The following is a 22,217-nucleotide window of genomic DNA, read 5'->3' as shown; positions in this document are numbered from 1 at the left end:
ACATTCCAAGATGGAAAACGTCATTTGCCCAGTCTGCCTTCTCCTGTCTAGGTACAAAGAAATGGAATGAGCTCCTCCCAGCAATCCTGAGCTTAAACGACATCAGAAGCTTCCCAAAAGAAGTTAAAGATTGGTTTCAAACCAGAGACGTCCACATTAGTAAATACTTTTAGTGTAATTTTAGGGCCCCGAGATGTGTCTGTAACCCCAGCCTTGTGGTATGACATAAATATATGATTACAAGTGCTTGTTTTATTACTTGTTGTGATTGTGCACTTTGTCTGTTGAGTGATATATGTTCCTTCTGTGATGAATGAATGAATGTGTGTGAAACACTGACTGTACTGTAAATATGTCACTGTGGCCTCTGCCCCTTCCCCAGGACTACAGATGGAAATGAGCTTGACAGCTATAGTCTGGTACAAGCATCCTTGCTCTTGAGCATAATGTAATTGTACATTGTCCTGTCAATAAACAATAAAATAATAATAATAATAATTTTAAAAAATAAGCTGTTAAACTTTAGACTTCATATATATTTTACATGATATTGTATTTAAGTGCATTTAGGTCTGACACTATCCCATAATGCAGGATATCATTTTAGTTTTTGGCCAAATCAAAGTGTAATTAATTCAACTTAATTCAGTTCAATTTTATTTATATAGTGCAATTCCCTACATATGTCAGTTCACAGCACTTAGCATAGTGAGGTGAAGACATAACGAATTTTAAACAGAGAACTCAACAATCCAAAGTTGCCTTTAAATTCCCTCTGAGCAAGCGGCTGGCAATGGTGGGAAGGAACCAAAAACACCTCCAGTGGAAGGGGAAAAATACCTCTGACAGAAGCAGGCTCTGGAAAGGCGGCCATCTGCCTCAACTAGTTACGGTGAGACTGGGCATGGGGAGATGGGGAATAGCAGGGGGGGTTGGGGTGGGGATAGCAGGATAGCAGATTGGAGAGAAAGTAATGCAAACAGAACAATAAATATTTTGGAGTTCGGTGAGGCCAGCGGCTGCAGATCAGAGATGTGTTGCTCCAGATTCAGACATCTGCAAATTAATTTTGTTGATTGAAAATTCTCTGCAATAAATACCAGTAGAAAAATTAATTTTTCTAATTTGTCTTTTATCAGCTGCAGTAGCAGCAGTGTAAACGGGCTTGACAGCAAATCAGATCCAAACATAAAAACACATTTATGTGTTTTCTGCATTACCAACTAAATATATATTGGGTTCCTATGGCAACATGATGTATACAGTGTGTGATACTGTAACTGCATGGCTTCATTTAGTGGTATTAGTAACATAGAGATCAACAGTTTGCAGATGTAGCACATTCCCTCAGCTGAAAATCTGTATCACCCATTGAGAATCATCAGGAAACAACTGGATTAAAGGGAGATGCTTCTTCCAACCGATTTAAATCTGAATCTCTGAACATAACCTGCTCCTGACCAGGTTACCTCCACAGCATCAGTTACCATGGACATTTAGGCAGGTAAAAAGAGAGCCACCTTTGTGACACTGAAAAATCTGACTTGAGGCTCAACATTCCTGCTAACCTATTAATCTCGCTTCATAGTACAGCCCTGTGGTTGTGTCTCCCTCTGTTTTCTATGTGTAGGTTTCACGTCCTTCTCAGTTGCTCACTATTATATTTTTAAATCACCTTTCCTCGTGTGTCGCTTGTGTTTTTACTTCCTTTCTTTGTCTGTTTCCGCCCTTTTTTGGTTGCCCTGATTAGTTTTACCTTGCTGTCCTGTGAGTCACCTGTGTCTTGTCTTCCCAGTCGGAGTGTGTCTGCCAGGTACCTGCCTGTCTGTGTTTATGTTCTTTGCCTGCATCTGCCTGACTTAACTTCTTCTGTGTGCTCCATGTATTCCTCATGTTCACAAGATTTGTGTTTTGCATTTGGAGTTCGGAGTCTTATTTAGTTACTTCGATATGTACTTGGCCTTTTAGTTAAGATTTTCACTGAATTCTCACCCGCCTTATGATTGCTGCCCTGCCTTTGTTAACCCTGCTAGATTTGATAAAAGTTTTCTTTTGCCTCAACCTGCCTGTCTGTGCTGTCTACACTTGTGTCCTAATCTAAACACTCTCTGACAATAATGTTTGAGGTTTCCAGGTTTTCCATGTCTACACAGTTTTTAAAAAGAACTGGGAATTTGGACTGTTCTACATTACACACACTCACCGTGTGCTGTGCATATCCCTCTAAATTAATAGTAATGTTCATATTATAGCATAGGGGCTGCACGGTGGCTCGGTGGTTAGCACCGTTGCCTCGCAGCAAGAAGGTTGCCAGTTCGCATCCCGGTGAGGACATCCAGGAGACACAGTTTGCATGTTCTCCCTGTGCAGTGTGGGTTCTCTCCGGGTTCTCTGGCTTCCTCCCACACAGTCCAAAAACATGTTGAGGATAATTGGTGATTCTAAATTGTCTATAGGCGTGCATGTGAGTGTGCTGGCTTGTCTGTCTCTCAGAAATCACATAAATATGTTTTTTATGTTTGGCTCTGATTTGCTGTCAAGTCTGTTTACACTGCTGGTAATGCAACTGATATAACACAGAAAATTGATTATTTTACTGGTATTTATTACAGAGAATACTCAGTTACATTAACTTTGCTTTGATTTGGCCAAAAATTAAAGTGACATCCTGCATTACGGGACAGTGTCAGACCTAAATGCACTTCAATAAAAGATCCTGTTTAAATATATTAGGTTTAATTTTAATGTGCAGCTGTCAGTTAAAATAAGCGGCTGCAGCGGTGAAATATTATATACTGTAATCAGGTCAGTAGAATTGGGTAGGGACACGTCCCTACCAATATCCAGCCAATAATGTGTAGTCACTATCAATACAACCACTGTCTGTAGTTTTTAGTCAATGATTATGGCACACAAAGGGTTAGCAGTCGATCTCTGCTAGAAGTCCCACCTCTAACCTAAATATCGCTTTCTGATTGGCTCTGCCAGTTTCTCACTAACATACATGTGATAGCGTACCTGCTGTCACTCCATTTTCTTGTAAAAGCTACTTGCAACCTATTGGACAGGACAGAAGGCAGTGCATGTATCTGCAACCCCGAGTGTAAGTCGGGAGGGCAACTGGAAAATTTATTTCTGGAAATCAACATGAATATTATGATTATAATCAGTAGTGTCATTTACATTGTGTGTGTGTGTGTGTGTGTGTGTGTGTGTGTGTCATTGGTAATTAGGATTTGAAGGATGTCAAAGAAAACTGGACATAAGACACTTCTTTAGGAGTCACAGTAGAAGTTACTTCAAGGGTACATTACTGTAGAGGCTTAACAATACAGATATTGAATAAAACAATAAAGATGAGAAGTCTTCGCAGTTGCCTCCTTGTCTTTCATTAGTTGCTTTAACCTATAACATTGCAGAATGCATTAAATTCTTGCATTCTCTTTAGATATTCAGATATGCATTATAAACATGTCCATAACAGAATTTTTGTTCTGACTGTGACTGTTTGCTTGTTTGATCAGCTCTACATGACGTGAAATTATGCTTGCAAATACAAAAAAACATAAACTTTCAGGAGTGCTGCCTTGGAGCACTTTTGTGTCCCCACCAATGTCAAAATCAAAGCTACTCCTTTAACTGTATTACGCATGTTTAACAGTTTTCTACCAGCATTTGTCTTGCAACATTTGCAGTTGCAGCGCCTTTTGCTGTCATAAACTTGTATATTCCTCATTGTTCTCCATTGAAACAGCCTGTTGACTGAAGTAGCTGCACGTGATCATTACAATTTGTGCAGAAGAGTCACATGATGCGTTTAAACGCCCTTTTTATGTGAATGTTCTAACAAAGTTAGAAGCAGAAAGCCTGAGTTGACTAAAAAGTTGAAAACCACCTTCATGATACTCGTGATCTCTGACTCGGGCTTTAGTTTTTGTCGAGCCGACTTATAAAAAAGCCTGGCTATGTCAGACTTGCTTCGTAGTATACCCCTCTGTTCTGTTTTAACCTTTGCTTAGTTGCCCCATTCTGAATTGGTTGTTTACCTTCTTGTTAAATAAACCTTTGCTTGAGAAACCTGCTTGTCTCCTGTTGCTAATCTGTCTGCACTTGGGTTTCAGTACCCGCCATTACAAAATGCAACATTCAGTTTCAATGTATTTCGGCTGTGTTATAAAAGAAGCTGACTAAGTTGTTGCATTGAGTCCCAAGCTTGATGATGTTTAGTATTCTACTCTCGTTTGCAAGAGTTAGTAGGCCATCAGTATCTGCTCTTATACTGTAGCTATCGCTGAAAAATATATATAACAATATGTAACAATAAATAATAAACAAATCTCCGAAACTGTTTTTTTCAGTCCCTGTGAAAATGAATAAATAAATTTGACAAAAGGACACATGTTGGAACCAACTGTAATACACTATTCAGAATTTATACATTTTGAAACTCTCTTCTGTTCACTACAGAAAGGCATAACACTTTTATTCATTGTCAATACATTAAATGTTGCATTATAGCCTGCTGCAACCACACTTTTTTAATGTTTGGTTTTTGTTTATTGACACAGAAGTGGGAAAGTGGCTATAGTGAGCAATAAGTTCATGTGTCAGGGTATGAATGTATGTGTGTAAAATTAACCTGCTCCTCTTTAGTAGTCTGTGAATGATCAGGACAGCAAAGACAATGATGAGGAAACCAACAACAGCAGTGAGACCGATCAACCAGGGCTGAAGAGTCACTGACTTGGATCCTTTCGCTGCTCGAGCATGGGTCCGCACACCTGAAGAGTCACGTTTCAGTCACTTCACAAGACATTATTTTGACTTACATTCCTTCCTTTTCCCAGAGATGTAGCCTAACAACAACCACTGCCCACGTGCTCAACACCAAAAACTACTTCCCCTGACCAGAACAGTTAAGATTAATTTTTCATCATCTAAATTGTCAGTGGACAGTGTGGAGGGCAAAAGCCTTCATCTCTAATACAACACAGTAGTTCGATTTATACATATTGTTTGTTATTACACTGTGATTACACTATTTCTCAGCTCTTAAGAAGCATCTGTTTTTCTAGTTTTTCTAGTTGACAGCTGTGGACGAGATTTAAATTTGTTGATGTGTTATGACCTCTGCACTTTAAGACTGATTTACTGTTAAATATAGCAGAAACTAACAAATATTCATCAGACAACAAATAACTACACTGCAATTTGACCCTTTGTATTCTGCTGTGGGTCCATTTCCTTTGCTTGTGGCGAGAGGTGTGAACTGTTTGAAATGTACTTTTTTTTGTTAGCTATGTTGAAGGCAAACAGTAGTCACATTGTGATAAAGATGGCAACAGAAGTCAAAGATGGTTCTTTGCAGTGATGCCCTCGAAAAACAATTTTTAGATCTACAAAGAAACTTTGAGCAAGAGCTTCCTTAAAGAAGAATTTTAACAGCCTTGTTTCTTACCTGAAGAGGAAATACAAAAACACACATAACTTAATATGTATGTATTAATAGAGGGAAGACAATAGAAAAGTTTTACCTTTGTTAGCTGAGCAGCAAGTAGCACACAGCAGCAGCGTACAAAACAGAAGTAGTTTCATCCTGACTGTGACAGACCAGGTTGAGTCAATGCAGTACACTGGGACTGGACCTTCAATTCAGCTGAAGTGCGAAGAAACACGCTCATAGCCACCTGTTGTTGTGGTCAAAGTTCGCAGTCCACAGGGATATTGTCACAGCAATCTGGGTGTGTGATCTTTGGAATTCGTCATCAGCGATTTTCAATCAGTTCATATATACTTGTATGCTGCACAGTAATAGTAAACAGATCAGATTGTTTCAGATTGTTGCTAATATTGTCCCTGAATAACTGTTATAGTCTGAATGTTGTGCATCATGTAAGGTATTTCATTCCTGGTAAAGGGGAGATTTCTTCTTCCCACTGTTGCTAAGGGCTTGCTTGAAGGGAATCCAAAACTTTATAAATTATGTTTGAGTTTAGGATGATGATGAGATAATAAATGTTTTGAATTGCTGCTATATAAATAAAATTGAAGTAAACTGAACTGAATTGGACTGGTTTGAATGCAGAAACACCCACCATGTTTTTTAGTTGTTGTAGTATTTAACAGTTATTTGTATCTGTTCCTTAAAGAAACAAATGGGTTCTCCTGTTGAAGAAGATGACGGAGGCCGAGAAGCTCTCCTTCTGAGACAGCAATGATTGACTTGGATGAGCAGCTGACCAATGGCAAATCAAATTCCATCAGAAAGCATAATAATAATAATAATAATAATAATAATAATAATAATAATAATAATAGCAATACTATGAATTATGAGTTGTAGGCAGTGTTGAAAAGATATGTCTTTATGGATGTCTTGAATATGAAGAGTGAGGGGGATTCTCTGATGCTAATGGGGAGTGAGTTCCAGAGGGTCGGAGCGGCAATGGAGAACGCCCTGTCACCCCACTCCAGTATTTGGTCCAGATGGGAGTGGACAGAAGGCTAGCGTCCACTGATCGGAGGGTGCAGGTGGGAGTATGGCAGTGTAGGAGTTCGGGTAAGGGGGGAGACAGGTTGTGGAGAGCTTTGTAGGTGATCAGAAGGATTTTGAAGTGGATACACGGGGGGACGCTCTATCACACTTAAACTTGTTCTATGGCCCTATCCAGATCGTTTTCTCCTGACTAGGTCCTTGCTTGTGTTGCATCTGATTTCAGATGTACGTCGTTTTGGATAAAATCTTCACTTTAGATGTCAAAAGTTTTTTGTGGCTCCTGTGGTCCAAATGGCTCTTTGAGTGTTTAAGCACACTAAAATCCAACAAAACAAAGTTGATGAAAAATCAGATGTTTTGTACAGGTTTTTACAGGTTTCACTGCTTGGACCTATAAGTGATGTGCACCTGTATACAGTGTATCATTTTATCCTGATATTCACAACACTTAAGTTGTTTCAGATCAAAGAAAAAAAAAGAAAATTAATATAAAATTAAAGCTGCAAGCAGCGTTGGACGAGCCCTCGCACTTCCACGCATGTCGGACGTGACACCCATCTTTGCACTTTGCACTCCAGGCAAAGTGACAATCATTAATCCCCATGTCCTGTAGTTTGTGCTGGTTAAATTTCAAGTGTGTGCGATGTTCCTCCTAGGTGGAAATAGATTTTGAAAATGGCCAAAATTCTCACCATGTTTTTTCAAAATAGTGGACTTCCTGTTAAATTTAGGGCTTGGCGCTGATTGACTTTTTTGTGCGTCCCAACCTGCTACACATGCCCACCAAATTTTGTAGGTCTAGGTGAAACGGCCCTCTGACAGGACTCCGTTAAATGCCGGAAACACAACAAAAATGTGCAAAATGGCCTCTCATGTAAATTGCGCAGGCCGGCATTTCCATGCTGTCAGACTTCTGTGGAGAGCTTGAGTAACTTTTAATCACCATGTCTTGTAGTTTGTGCTGGCCAAATTTTTTACGACTTCCGCCCAATACATTTTGAGAGTGGTCGAAAATGGCCCATAATTCTCGCAGTTTTTTCAAAATGGTGGAGTTCCTGTTGGGTTTACAGAAAAGTTCTAATGGAGTTTTTTGTGCGCCCCGACCTGCTACATATGTGTACCGAATTTCGTCGTGCTAAGTAAAACATAGCCTAGATGGGACTCCTGTGAAATTTTCTAGGGGGCGCTGTTCAGCCATTTTCCATTTTAGAGCTTAGTGGTGGTCAACTTTTTTTGTGAGTACCAACCTGCCTGCTCCATAGGCCTACCAAATTTCGTAGCTCTAGGCCAAACCAGCTTCTGACAGGAGTCCGTTAAAATTTTCTAGGGGGTGCTGTGGAGCCATTTTGCCATTGACATGTCCAGATAAGAGACTCTGTGCTCTCCACTACCAAAAGTCACCACAATCAAATTTAATTCATTTCAGTGCAATTCAGCTGAACGATTAAGTTTGCTTTATTAGAATTAATATCAGGATAACAATATTTCCAAAGCATCAAAGATAGTGCAATAAAGTGTGCTAAATGAATTCAAGAAGATGAATAAAATAATAAAAAGAATAAGAGAATGCCAAAAATGAAGAAAAATAGTACTCACTACAAACTTGTAACAGCTAACCAACTCCCGGATATGCTCAGTAACCTTCACAATATTGTTTTTGAATGTGTCAACGTTAACATGAGTGTATGGCTAGTATATGGGTTTATTCTTAAATCAGAGCAGACGCTGTGCTGGGAAGAAGAAGAAGAGGGTTTTCATTGCGGTTGGGTTGCATAACAACACTTTTATTGTGAAGGACTTTGCACAGCAGAGTTGTTCGGTTGCCGGCGGACGGTTTGGGTGTGGAGGGAAACATCAGCGTGTCAGTGCTGCAAGGGTGGATTCTGATATCACGCGAGCAATGTCTCGGTTCAAACGAGTGAATAAGGGGGACTCTCTGGCGGGCTTCAGGAGGGAGAACCCAGAACCGACTGTTCCTTACGGTCTGCTGAAGGCAGCGAGGAAAAGCGGGCAGCTGAACCTGTGTGGCCGAGGGCTGACTGAGGGTAACGTTCACTGTTTGCTAGCTCACAGCGCAGCAGCTCATACTGTTCCTACAGGTACTTTTCTCCTCCGACACAAACCAGAAGGCCAGACGTTTGGTTAGTGCGGTTCAAAATATGTGGATGTAAAGCTTCGTCAGGCTCGTAAAAGAAACAAAAAAAACTAATTTCTTTCCTAAGCTAAACTTAAAACGTAATTTAACTGCACGTTGCTATTTAAGTTGTTAAAGCACGTCAAACTAGACTGTTTTTGAATATTGTTTTGTAGTCGTGATAAACAGCTACTACCTAACTAACCAATAGCTGTCTAGCTCAAACTCACTTTACTGCCCACTGCTTCCAGATTTCTGGAGCTGCTTCTGCTAATCCAAAAATGTCTCAGTCACAAGTAAAACACGTCAAATGTTTTGTTGTTATCTACAAAAGGAAACACAAAAGTCTTCGTGCACCCCCATCTGAGTAACTGAACACCCAGTGATTCCTTTGTTTTTTGAGCCGTCACCATAATACCACAATTAGTGTCACCACAGCGTGCAGCTAACGTGGCTAACGTAAACATTAGCTTTGATATATGACACTATGTCACTGTGGAAACTGTGACACTGAGGGGCATTCACAGATGATGGATACTTTCATTTGAAACCAATAAACAAGGAATAGGCCGGTTATTGTTTTTTATGTCATCTCTGGAGCTTCAGAGCACCCTATATTCAGCTGGTGTTTACATTTGTTTCCATCTTTTTTGTCTGTACATTACAAACATTTCATTACAGCTGAATTCCCAATGAAGCTGTTCTCATTTACATATTTTTAATTTGTCAGACAACAGAGTGAGTGTGCAGTAGTGACTGAAACACAGCCCGTTAAGACTACATATAATCCAGCTGTCACTACAGAGCAATTCCAAGCTGCTGCATTGCAATGCTAAACTACTGATTTTACAACCCCCAACATTGTCTGACAAACTCACCACACAAGTTCAAAACAGTTCAGTGATACTTCCATGCTAAATGATCACTTAGAGAAACAGACAGAGGACAGCAGCAACTTATTGTTTTTCAGAGTAAAACAGCTAATTTAGAAGAGAGCCAAAACAAGAGGTCACATAGTCATAGAGAAATTAACCATCTTTGCAGTATTTTGAGCTGAAAAAATGGAGAGACACACTGTGGGAACATGTGAGACTTTCATTAGTTTGCTGAAAAGCATGTTACTGATTATCTGATGTGCTTATACATGTGTACATTTGTGTAACTAATGACGGTACAATTAAAATTTAGGTTATTTGAGTGACCACTGCTCAATATAGCTCAGGAGAAGAAATTGTTTGTAGAGTACTTTTAGTTGAAAAAGTTCACCCATAGCCAAAACAGCCATAGATTATGATTTTAATACTGAAAATTCTGTCTCTGTGATAGTAGTTTTTCCAGCTACAGCCAGTTATGTTGCAATGACGTGGTTTCATCGTTACTGTGCTAGCCAATGCCATATTTTGGTGGTTACTTTAAGAGCGATCTCATTTGGTAACATGTCCATATTGTCAATGCTGCAAATAGACCAGGATCCAACAGAAGGTCTATTTGTCTTTCCATTAGACAGGTGAGCTATCGCACACAGAATGGCAGTTGAGTTTCCAGCTGTTTAGGACTATTTTTTCATAGTTTATTACAAACTTTTTGCATCAGACAGCAGTGGGATCTACAAGTGTCTCTAAAGAAAGTGCTACATGCATTTACACATAGAGCAACAGGAGTTACTTCATTAATCAGGGTTCACTGCGGATTATCTGAACATGAAGAAAGGCCCAATCAGAATGTAACAGCAACTGTGAACTTTTGTTTACCTCAGACCTGTAAAAGTTTTGTCACATCGCAGGTAAAAGTTTTGTCACATCGCAGCAGTCTTCAGGTTGAGTCTGAGACTTTCAAGTTTCACTGTCTAGGAAATCAGAAATAAACTGGGCTGTTAGTTATCTTGACACTTTGATTAGCTGCTATTAGTTTAGTTTTAGTCTGTTATTGCATTATTATGTTTTATGTGTGACTTGGTATATTGACTAGTCTCATGTGAATGACAAATATTGTGTGCGAACCGCTGCACTCTCCAGCAATAGGGGTGGTCTATGTATGCAGCAGTGAGAAACATTAACAGATAAGTGGGAAAGGGGCTAAATGGCAGAATGCCGTCACTGAAACTCTGATTCTCTAAAATTGCTTTTTATTCTACTTTGATGAATTGAATTGAAAACAATAAATGGCAGCAGAGACTACAATATTACATTAACAAGTTATTTCAGTGGTATTTTTTTCCCATCAGAAACAGATGCATAAAAGGACCGGCAGTGGCGTCAGTGTTTGAAATCTCAGTCAGAAATAGCCAGCATTGCTTCTAATGAAGCAACTAAAATAACCCTCTTTGTGTGTGTGTGTGTGTGTGTGTGTGTGTGTGTGTGTGTGTGTGTGTGTGTGTGTGTGTGTGTGTGTGTGTGTCATGAATCATGAATCATGATTATGGTTATGGTTATGTTATTGTATGCAGGTAATAACTGTGATAACATGTGGCTCAGTCCCTCAGAGTGTGTATCGTCTCAGCATTGACACACCAGAGGAGGCCCAGCAGGATGTGTCCTTTGGAGAATCAGATCGCTGGTGGGAACAGACTGATCTCACAAAACTGCTGCTCTCATCCAATCAACTTACACAATTGTCGGAAGACATCAAACTGCTGCCTGGACTGATTACACTTGATGTAAGTAACATTGTGCATGTGGTTTACTATTACTTTTCTAACAGATCAACACTTTTCTTCAGTTACAGATACTATAATTGTTTCATAGATAATGTTATGTGTCTAAAAAGACAATTCAGAAATACTTCACAGCCTCAGTTTTCCCCACTACTGTTGGACTCCTCGTTTTTTTTTTCCCCCCAACCTAGTATAAGGTGTCTTTTTTCCAGTTCATGTATGGTAGTTTTGTTGATTCAAATCCATTATCTATACGCCGCTTTATCTTCGGTAGGGTCACTGGGGGGCTGGTGCCAATCCCAGCTGACTTAGGGCAAAGGCAGGGGACACCCAGTCCATCACAGGGTCACACAGTGAGACAGACAACCAAGCACTCTCACATTCACACCTACAGACAATTTAGAATCACCAGTTAACCTCAGTTTGTCTTTGTACTGTGGGAAGAATTGTTGATTCAGATGTACAGCAAATTGTCATGTCTGTCATAAGTTACTACAGCATCTCTTAGAAGAGTGTCCGTTGAAAATGAAACTGGAAAAACCAAAGCAATCTGAAATGGTTAAGAAAGGGATGCTAATTTGAATGGGAGATTTTTGGTAAAGCCAAAATAACAGCAGTCTGGAATAAACTGATACAGAGCCAGTGTAACAAAATCTTAACCTACCTCATTAAGAACCTGCTATGTATGAAGTTACAAACTGACTGAGTAAACAGAGTATATTTAATTACATCTAGATATTGATGAAAATAGTTTTGAGGCATCCTTTTATTTACCACAATCCGGATTTATTTTATTTTATTTTATTTTTTACCCTAATTAGGTGCTAAACAATAATGTTATTTTGTTTTTGCAGCTCCATGACAACCACTTGAGCAGTTTACCCAGTGCTTTAGGAGAGCTGCAGGAGCTGCAGGAACTGCGACTCAGGTAGAGGCACACACTGCATTTTCCTCACCGTTATACATATTTTTGCTTTGTGCATAAGTCAAATAGATGGAAAAAAAAAAAACTTTGTTGAGAATTCTTAAGAGAGAGAAAGACATAGAAACGTTTTAATCAAAAAGAGCGTGGAGGGAAAACAGAACCTTTTACATGTGTTTGGTTTTCAAAGCACCCACTGTTCCCAGCTGCTCAGTGAACTGGAAACACATAATGTGTAAGAGAGTCTCTTGCATTTTTTTATATTGAGAATTAATTGCAATAATAGAAATTGAAATACTGTTCGATTGCATAGTGCAATGGCCATGGGGGGAGGCAAGAATCGCAGTTCAAATCCATTCACAATAAGCCTTCACAATTTTTTACATTTTTTTGTTGTGCACAGAGTGTTCACTCATGAAAATCAGAAGAATTACTTTAGCACCTAGTACAACCAATCATCATTTTTTTCACCATGACATGTTAACTTTAATTTTTCGTCAGTGGGGATTTGCCAAAATGCACCACTTAATGGCACAGCATCTAGTTTCACCTAACTGATTAGATAAATCCCCTTAGATTTCCAGTTCATCACCTCAAAACTGGGACAGTATTCTTGTTTATTTTATTTTATTTTATTTTATTTTATTTTATTGATGTTACCAACACATTTTCACAATAACCATTTCTGGTATAACACTGCACATGTCTCTGCTGCAGGAAATATAAAGACTTATCTTATGATATTAAGTCCTGAGTTTGACTGACCACTGAGGAAAAAAATGAATGAAAAATATTTCCACTGATTGTAGAATAAATTAAAACCTATTTTGTGTTTGTTCTATGTGGCCAGTCATAATCAGCTGTCATCACTGCCAGTGGAGATATTTACTCTGAGGAACCTTTGTAGCCTCACGTTGCAGCACAATCTCCTGGAAAGCCTGCCAGAGGAACTGGGACAACTAGAGAACCTGACAGCGCTGGTAACTAACAAGTAATTTATGCAGTGCAGGGTATCATACTACAGTATACAACACAATTGAGTACACTACTGTGCAATATCATTGAAATGTCAAGTGATGCTGAATTGTGTCACTTAGGGTAATTGCATTGCTGTTAGGTCTTATGTCAAATCAAAAACTGTTCAGATTTAATATATTAAAAATACAGGTCCCACAGTAGGAACTGAATACAACAACAGTCAATACAACCTCCATTACTGAGATTCACGTCTTTTGTTTTTGGTTTTTTTTTGTATATTTTGTATGTCCACCTTTATTTTTGATAACAAACTCAATCGTCCTCAGCATGAAGGATACCAGAGTCCACACATTTCTGGAGAGATGTTTTGTGTCTTTAGAGATAATTATTTTTCGGCTGCTCTTCTCTGGAGAGGTTGTGTTGTTCTACTTTTCTTTTAAAAATACCCCAAAGGTGTTGTGTTGGATTCAAATCAGACAACATTCTCTTCTAGGTCACATTTTTAGCTTAGTTCTTCTTTAGAAACTCTTGTGTGATTTTGTGCTTTGAATGATTGTCATACTGGTATATTCCTTTTCTGTCAAGCTTCTGCAGACTGGAAGTCATTGCGTCAGTCGGTATTTAGGTACCGAATATCCAGATATCCAGATGTCTGGATATCCAGTCGTTGTGGTGGTATCCAGATAGCAATTTTGATATTCGAATATTCGCCCGCTACAGTCTTAATTTCAGTGACACAAGTTTTCCAACTTGTATGTCAGGGACCACACATCTACTCACTTTTTTTGTATCAAGTTTCTACTTTGGAACCTGTGGTTTCCATGTGGACTTTCTAAAGTATTTGTTTTTGATTGTTCATAAGATGAAATACGAGGTGTGTCAGAAAAGTTCCAGGACTGGTGTCACAAAAGATATATTTTAAACACAAACTACGAGTTTTCCCCTTCAGACAATTATCCAGCACATCTACAAAGAGATCCTGTGGCGTTTGCTTCGTTCAGTGCGCGAGAAGAGGCAAGAGTTGTGGCAGGACAAGTCGTGGCTGCTTCACCATGACAACATGCCTGCTCACAATGCCCTGAGCATCCGATAGTTCCTGGTTGAGAAGAACATTGCCGTGCTGGAGCAACCTCCCTACTCACCTCACCTGGCTCTGTTGGATTTTTTCCTCTTACCCAAGCTCAAGGGGATCATCAAGGGGACCTGTTATGAAGATGTGGACAACATCAAGATGGCTGTGACGACGGAGCTGCAGAGGATCCCAGAAGAATCCTTCCAGGAGTGCATGGCAGTGTGGCAGAGAAGGCTGGGGAAGTGCATTAGACTCCAGGGGGATTACGTCGAAGGGGAAAACCTGTAGTTTGGATTTTAAATATATCTTTTGTGACACCAGTCCTAAAACTTCTCTGACACACCTTGTAGTGTGCTGTTCCACCTACAAATAATGCAGTTTTAATAATGTCAGAGGTGATGCAGTTTCAATCATTCAACATTCAAATAATATTGCACAGGGGTGTCCTCACTTCTGTTGTATACTGTATGTGGCCCTTTCTACTGTGTTGTGTGATTGACTGATTGAAGTGTCTTATCTGTTGTGATTGACTAAAGGACCTGTCCAACAACAATCTGAAGGACCTGCCCTCCAGTCTTGGCTGTCTCACCAGTCTGCAGAAAGTAATCCTCTGTCACAACAAGCTTCATTCTCTGCCTGACAGCCTAGCAGAGCTCACAAGTAAGACTAGCTATACAGTTTCTGTGTTTCTTTACATGGCCACTTTTCAAAGTGTGAAACTACAAATAGTGAAATAACTCTTATTCTTGAATCTTGATTTTTGCAGATGTTAAGCTCTTGGACTGCAGCAGTAACCAACTGACTGACATTTCTGCCAGCCTATCAAAGATGCTCTCACTAGAGCAACTTTACCTTAGACACAACAAGCTCCGGCACCTCCCACAGCTCCCCACACCTGCACTTAAGGTAACCACAGCAGCATAAGAGTTGCCCTGATATAATGCTCATTTATGGTGAGTAATGCTGATCCAGTCATGACCACATTTCCTGACCTTTGTGTTGTTTTTACAGTTTAGTATAGTTTTGTAAGATTGAATGGGAGCATCAGAAAATAATTTGTTTATTTCTAATTTTTGTTTCGTGTGCGTGCGTATGTGTTTAGGAGTTGTATGTTGGAAACAACCTAATTGAGAAGTTGGAGACAGAGGAGCTGGCGAGCCTGACAGCCATATCCCTGCTAGAACTCAGAGACAACAAAATCAAAATCCTCCCTGAACAGATCACGTTACTGAGCACACTCACACGTCTCGACCTCACCAACAATGACATTGCCACGTAAGTCGTTATGACACCATGCTCTCCTATAGCAGCAAACTGTTCATGCCCATAAGTATTGAACACATGATTGAACTATCCAGTGTGTAGCAAGCATAACGTCCGCTATTTGCACACTCTAATCTTCACTGATCACAGGGATTGCTCCAAGAACACACTTATAGTTGAAACCAGAAGTTTATATAGACGGTATAAAAAGACACGTAACCTTTTTTTTTCTCACTATCTGACATTAAATCAAACTAAACCTTTCCTGTTTTAGGTCAGTTTGGTTTACCAAAAGGATTTCTATTTGCTTAATGCCAGATTAATAAGACAGAGAATTTCTTTTTTGATATATATTTTTTTATTACTTTATTGAAAGTCAGAAGTTTACATACATTTCCTTAGTATTTAGTAGCGTTGACTTTAAACTGTTTGACTTGGGTCAAACATTTTGGGTTTCCTTCCATAAGCTTCTCACAATAGTTTTCTTGAATTTTGGCCCATTCCTCCTGACAGAACTGGTGGAACTGAGTCCGGTTTGTTGGCCACTTTGCTCACACACACCTTTTCAGCTCTGCCCACAAATTTTCTGCAGGCTTGAGATCAGGGCTTTGTGGTGGCCACTCCAGAACATGACTTTGTTGTCCTTAAGCCACTTTGGAACTAATTTGGCAGTATGCTTAAGGTCATTGTCTATTTGAAAGATCCATTTGCATCCAAGCTTTAACTTCCTACCTAATGTCTTGAGATGCTGCTCCAGTATTTCCATATAATGTTCTTTCCCAATTATGCCATCTACTTTGTGCGAGCACCAGTCCCTCCTGCAGCAAAACACCCCCACAACATGATGCTGCCATCCCTGTACTTCACAGTTGGGATGGTGTTCTCAGGCTTGTATGCTTCCCCCTTTTTCCTTAAAATGTAACAATGGTCGTTATGGCCAAACAGTTGAATTGGAAGGCGTCCTAGTGTATGTAAACTTCTGACTTTGAAGAAAGTAATAAAAAAAAATGTCCCAAAAATTTTTTCTCTCTCATTATTCTGGCATTAAGCAAATATAAATAATTTTGGTAACCCTAACTGACCTAAAACAGGAAAAGTTTAGCCTGATTTCATGTCAGACAGTGAGAAAAAAGGTTAGATGTCTTTTTATACAGTATATGTAAGTTTCAAATATGCTATGACACTTTTTTTTGTAATTATCCAAATTTTTAATATCTCTTGATGCTAAGTGATATATTCCTAACATTTGTTCAACTTTCAGTTTATACTTACATTTAACACTGTTGATTCTTCTACAAGAGATGTTGGCAGGTATGTTTTGAGAAAATGTCTACCAGTAGATTTTCAAATGAATTGGAATCTATCTCTGTCAGTCTTCCAGCGACTCTCAGCCTACTGCCCAATCTGAAGGTATTGCTGTTGGAGGGAAACCCCCTACGAGGAATCAGGAGAGACCTTCTCACCGTAGGTGACACATTGGAAATGCAAACACAAGTGTGCATGGTAAAACAAATGTAAGAAGCAAGGACAAATATGAAGAATGGTTGCTCAGCCTGTACAAACATTAACACATTAATACACTGCTCGACACAGTTGTGCTTTGCTTTTTTATAAGTGTCTAAATTTTATCTAGGTGTTTATGTTAAATTGAAAACAAATCTTAAACATCTCATTTTAATTAAGTACAAATACAAAATACAAAAATATTTCTTTAATGTACCAGGTCTCTGTGCCTTACCTTCTCCAGCTCAATAACAGGGAGAGACAAGAGTTAAAGACTCAAGTGTTTATATGGTAGCCAAAGTAGTAGATTCAACATATTTGCAAGTAAACATTGTGGTCTCCTGTCCATACAGCTATTCATCTAAAAATTAGCATTTGACTTTTTGCCACAAATCACATTATTACAGTCATTTATAGTATACCGCTTTTTAGTGGATGGAAACCAGAAACGATAATGGTACAGATGCTGCCTTAGAAAGTTCAGAAATAGTGCTATGTATATTAATCTCTGACATGTTACCACGGTAATCTTCACCTACACTTCAGTAGAAGAGATCATTCATATTAACTGCTTACTCATCTTGTCTGTTGTCTGCATCACAGAAAGGAACCAATGAACTTCTGAAATATTTAAAAGGAAGAATTAAAGGTAGAGTTCACTTTTTGTTCTTACTGGAAATTGTTTTAAATGCTGTACCTAAAGAGCTGAAACGCTTCCATTAAAAATGTGTACTCTGCGATTCACCATCACTGCCTTGAAATGAACAATAGTGTTATTCTGATTGCAACTGTCATAGCAGACAAAGGCTGAAAGCCTTTTTTTCCTCTATGCATGTGAGCAGCACCTTTCATTGAAAGGGGCCTCCATCTTAGAACGGTATCCATGTCTCTTAATTCATCACTTTGAAATTAAATCTGAAATTGAATGAATATAGGAAACGGAAAACATCTGCTGTCTCTAAGCACAGACCAAAACTCCTCACAGCATCAACCAGGATTTGGTGGATGGCCAGAGAATGATCAATAAAGTCAAATGCTAGTAAGCAGATCTTGAGTAAAGATGATACACACACTGTTTCCTAATGTATGGTGAAGCTTTAGGGTTTTCTTAATTCCCTTTGTAAATTTAACCATTGACAAAAGTAGTGAGAACCAGTTTAGCATTATTAATTTCTCCTCCCTGTAATAAACCACCAGCTGACCTGCTTCTGCAAAGTAGTATGCTCAGTGTTGCTTTATGATGATGCTTTGTTTGGATCTGTAGTTGCAGATCAATGTTGCTTGTTCTCAGGAGGCCAACACATAATGGGACCACCAGTTAATACACTGTGCCACTAAATCAGAATATCTGTTTGCCTTGAAAAGTTTTTTTAAAAAAACAAAAAAAAATTTTCCCTAGCATAAAAAGTCTGAGATGTTTTTGACAAAGGTCTATCTTTTTTATGCAAGAAGGAGACATTAACATTAGTTAATAGATTTGGCTCTCAAGAGACATCATAACATCAATTTTTAGCAAAAATCTATTTTTTGAGCTTATCTGAGTCCAGGCATGGATTAAATGGGACACAAGGTACCCCCGGGGCATCGCATGTAGAGTAAAAGTAAATACACCTTCACAGAAATCTTCGCCATGTCATACTTTTTTAATTTCAAGCTTTAAAATCGTTTCAGCCCTAAAATCTATTCAATTCAATTCAATTCAATTTTATTTGTATAGCGCATATTTACAACAACAAGTCATCTCATAGCGCTTAAAATCTGTAGACTGTACTGACTTTGTGAGTCTACTACTCTGCATGAATCTCCTAGCTGTACTGGTTTCATCTCGTGGTCTAAATATGGTGTGTGGTGTGTGTGTGTGTTGTGTGTTTTAGAGGAGCCTGAGAAAGCAGAAGAAGGACATACAGCGATGACATTACCCAGCCAGGCTATGGTCAATGTGCATAACATTCAAACTCTCAAGGTATTGGCGTACAGGTTAGTATTTTCTAAACGTAGTGTCAAAATAAGCCTCCACAGGTCAAAAATTGTCATGTTAGTCTTTTGGATATATGTGTTTGCAGTCAATAGGCAGACAAATAAGTTGAACATTTTGAATAGAAGCCTTTATCAGAGCATGGTGTTACACTTGACAGTTATGTACTCAAACATAATACATTTATTTTGTGTAATTATTATTAGCTTCTCATGAAGCTGCCATCTTAATCTTGTCATAGGGTTTGAAAAAGCCGACTGTTCTCAGGTTAGTTAATTTTGTCAGTGGAGAACGGTGAATTTTAGCGTCAAGAAATATTGAACCCCCTGGGGCAGAAAGAGCCTATTTCACAAAAACTGTGAGCAACGCTTCTACACCAAATGCTGATTACGGCTGTACAATATATAATTTCTGCGATGTGCAAATGTTGAGTAGTCGCATCACAAAAAGTGCTGCTGCAAAAAGAAAACTCGTACAGTTCTGATTTTCCATATTTAAACTACAAGAGAATTCTGTTTGATAGAACATAATTAGTCAAATTTATGTGTTTTTAGCCATACTGAGTTTTTAGAACTTTATTTAAAAGACACTGTTTGACATTCTGGCTCCACCTGTACACAGCCAGTGACTGAAGAACAGGAAAGAAATGCTGAACAGTATAATTTGGTTGCAAAAAGAAACAACACCAGTTATATGGAAATGCTTCAGCGACAGAAAGGATACTGTTGACCAAAAACAGGAACTCTGTCAGCAGTGTCTTGCAGTCGTTGCCACCACGCAGGGAAACATGACTGTTTAGTTTTATAGTTAAAATCTGCATCACCAAATTTTGTACGATGGACACATAGATAGAGCTGAATGCCGTCCAAAGCAAGAAACTATTTTGGATGTTTTTACCATTGTTGCACTATATGAAGATGGTTCCAGATGGTTTGCATTAAAAACTGTCTTCACAGCTTATTTTTTTTCATTTTTTTTAATGCAGATGCAATGCCCTACAAAAATACCTCAGTCAGTCTAGAATGATAATTTCTTTACAACTGGAGTTATTCAAGTCATCTGATAAAAATGCCTTATTTTTAAATTTCACTATATATATCAAGGAAAAACAAACTACCTTGCAGCCTTAGACCAGATAGATGTGAGTTCTGCAACACCCTTGAATGTATATGCAGGGTTCATGACTATGCTTATTTTCTGGATTTGTGATATTTGTCAACATGAATAAAAGCAAATAATTTTGTGATGCAAATTACAACTTGCAAGGTGTTAATTTGGTCAAACCAGTTCTTGGTTGATAAACATGGCTCTTAATTTCATCCATGTGCCATTCTACCTCAATTCACCAAATTTTAAATCTATTTAACCACTTTTCATAAAATTATTTGAAGGACTGTGAGTTGGGAAGCCATGATTTTTCTTTTAATACAAAGTGGTACCATGAGCAATTCCATTGATCTTTATTATCTATATGTCAGACATAGATATTTTTACTTGATTTGAATTTCTTTATCAACATCTGTTTAAATTCATCATAACCTTGTTAACAAAGAGTTAGTCACATAGAAACATTGTGCTGGGAAACTTGGTAGCAATAGTATGTGGTGCACTGATGTATTTGTTGAATTTATTATTGATTATTATTATTAATAATTATTAATAGTATTATTATTGAATTTCCCTTCTGGGATGAATAAAGTATTTTTCATTCATTTCATTTCATGTCAGCATTAAACCTCTGTTTAAAGTAGGTCACGCCCAGTTATTTGTGGACAATGGATTTCCCTGTTCACTGCCTCTTTGTGCAAGATTGATTTCCATGTTGCTTATTACACGTGTACAGTATGATGTAAATTGTGAACCACTATTTCATCATGTTGTATCAAGTATTGTTTCACTGCATATTTCAAGCAAAAAATAAATCTAATATCACATGGATGTGATTGCTTGTGGTACAACTTTTCATAAAATTATTTGAAGGACTATTACGTAAAACTCATTTTTGTAATTTAGCCCAGTAACAATGTTATATAACTCTTTCATAACTCAACAGCTAATGTTACCTATGACCCCAGATTTTACACATGGTAGACTCAATCACTATTCACCACTTTAGAAAAATATCAGTCAAATTGAAGGTGGTCAGGCATGGGACATTTGGTGAAATGAGACCCCCATCCATTCCGGACACTATGTCACTGTTCAGGGTTGAGCTGTTGGCAGGTTCTATGCGCTTGGCTTCTCTGAACTTGTTAACGACTACTTACAGTTTTGTACTTGATACCCATAACCTTTAAAGTCATAATCAGATCAGACAAATCTTCCTTAGCAGTTATTAGGTTAATTTCAGGTGTTACTGTGTGACCTCCCTTTCATGTGGGTTTTAATGATCATCATAAACTGTGTTACCTTGTCTGACCATGTGACTGCACATATATTTCTTGACTTATCAAAATTCTCTTAGAGGTGTCACTGTGTTCCCATCTCAGTAGCGGCTGTGGTACAGTGTTAGCTTGACTGTTTTAAAATTAAAACAAGTTGTAATAAATTCAACCAATTATTAGATTATAGGTGGATAATAAACACTACTGGCCTCAGCACACATTGACATTCACATTACTGTAGTTTGATTCAGCACTTGTATCCAAATGTTGCTTTATATTTAAGAGATTAAATTAATTTTCTACACTTTGGTTACGTAAAATGTAGAATAACTCAAGTCTAAATTTGCATGTGTTTGTGTTTAGTGACAAGCAGGCAGGCAGTATTCCAGATGAGCTGTTTGATGCTGCAGCACATCAAGGTGTTGCCACGGTCAACTTCAGCAAGAACCAGCTGACTTCCATTCCTCCCAGGTACATACAATTACATGCATTATCCCTGTGTGACAGAGGCTAAAGACTGTATCGTTTTTATAAGGATTACTCTCAGACTAACCAAACTGTTTGCTGTTTGCAGACTGGTGGAGTTCCAGTCTTCGCTGTCAGACATCAACCTGGGTTTCAACAGACTGACCTGCTGTTCTCCTGACATCGGCAATTTACTACAGCTGACACACATTGATCTCAGGTACACACAGGCACGGATCAGCACATCTACATTTTCAATGTATTTCCTTTGAAGACCTATCCATTTATTCATTAATCTGCCCATTATTACATTGATGAATCAAATTTAGAGTAAAATATCTGAAAACAGTAAAACAATTGGCTGTCCCAGTC

General features: G+C 38.5%; 1 protein-coding gene across 1 annotated transcript; it reads left to right on the top strand.

Moving 5' to 3' along the window:
* Positions 1 to 8,295: 8,295 nt before the first annotated feature.
* On the top strand, positions 8,296 to 22,104 carry LOC103372183 (leucine-rich repeat-containing protein 40; the record flags this gene model as incomplete). Its single annotated transcript, XM_008301755.1, has 12 exons — positions 8,296 to 8,541; positions 11,105 to 11,286; positions 12,138 to 12,211; positions 13,056 to 13,185; positions 14,792 to 14,915; positions 15,022 to 15,161; positions 15,358 to 15,530; positions 16,892 to 16,982; positions 17,625 to 17,670; positions 18,896 to 18,998; positions 21,744 to 21,851; positions 21,955 to 22,104. Coding segments are annotated over exons 1-12 (1,466 nt in total), but the record flags the coding sequence as incomplete, so codon positions are not given.
* Between the last annotated feature and the right edge of the window lie 113 nt (positions 22,105 to 22,217).

Source organism: Stegastes partitus, unplaced genomic scaffold, assembly GCF_000690725.1.
Source record: "Stegastes partitus isolate 25-593 unplaced genomic scaffold, Stegastes_partitus-1.0.2 Scaffold1707, whole genome shotgun sequence".
Lineage (NCBI taxonomy): Eukaryota > Metazoa > Chordata > Actinopteri > Pomacentridae > Stegastes > Stegastes partitus.
This window is presented reverse-complemented; position numbering and strand designations above follow the sequence as displayed.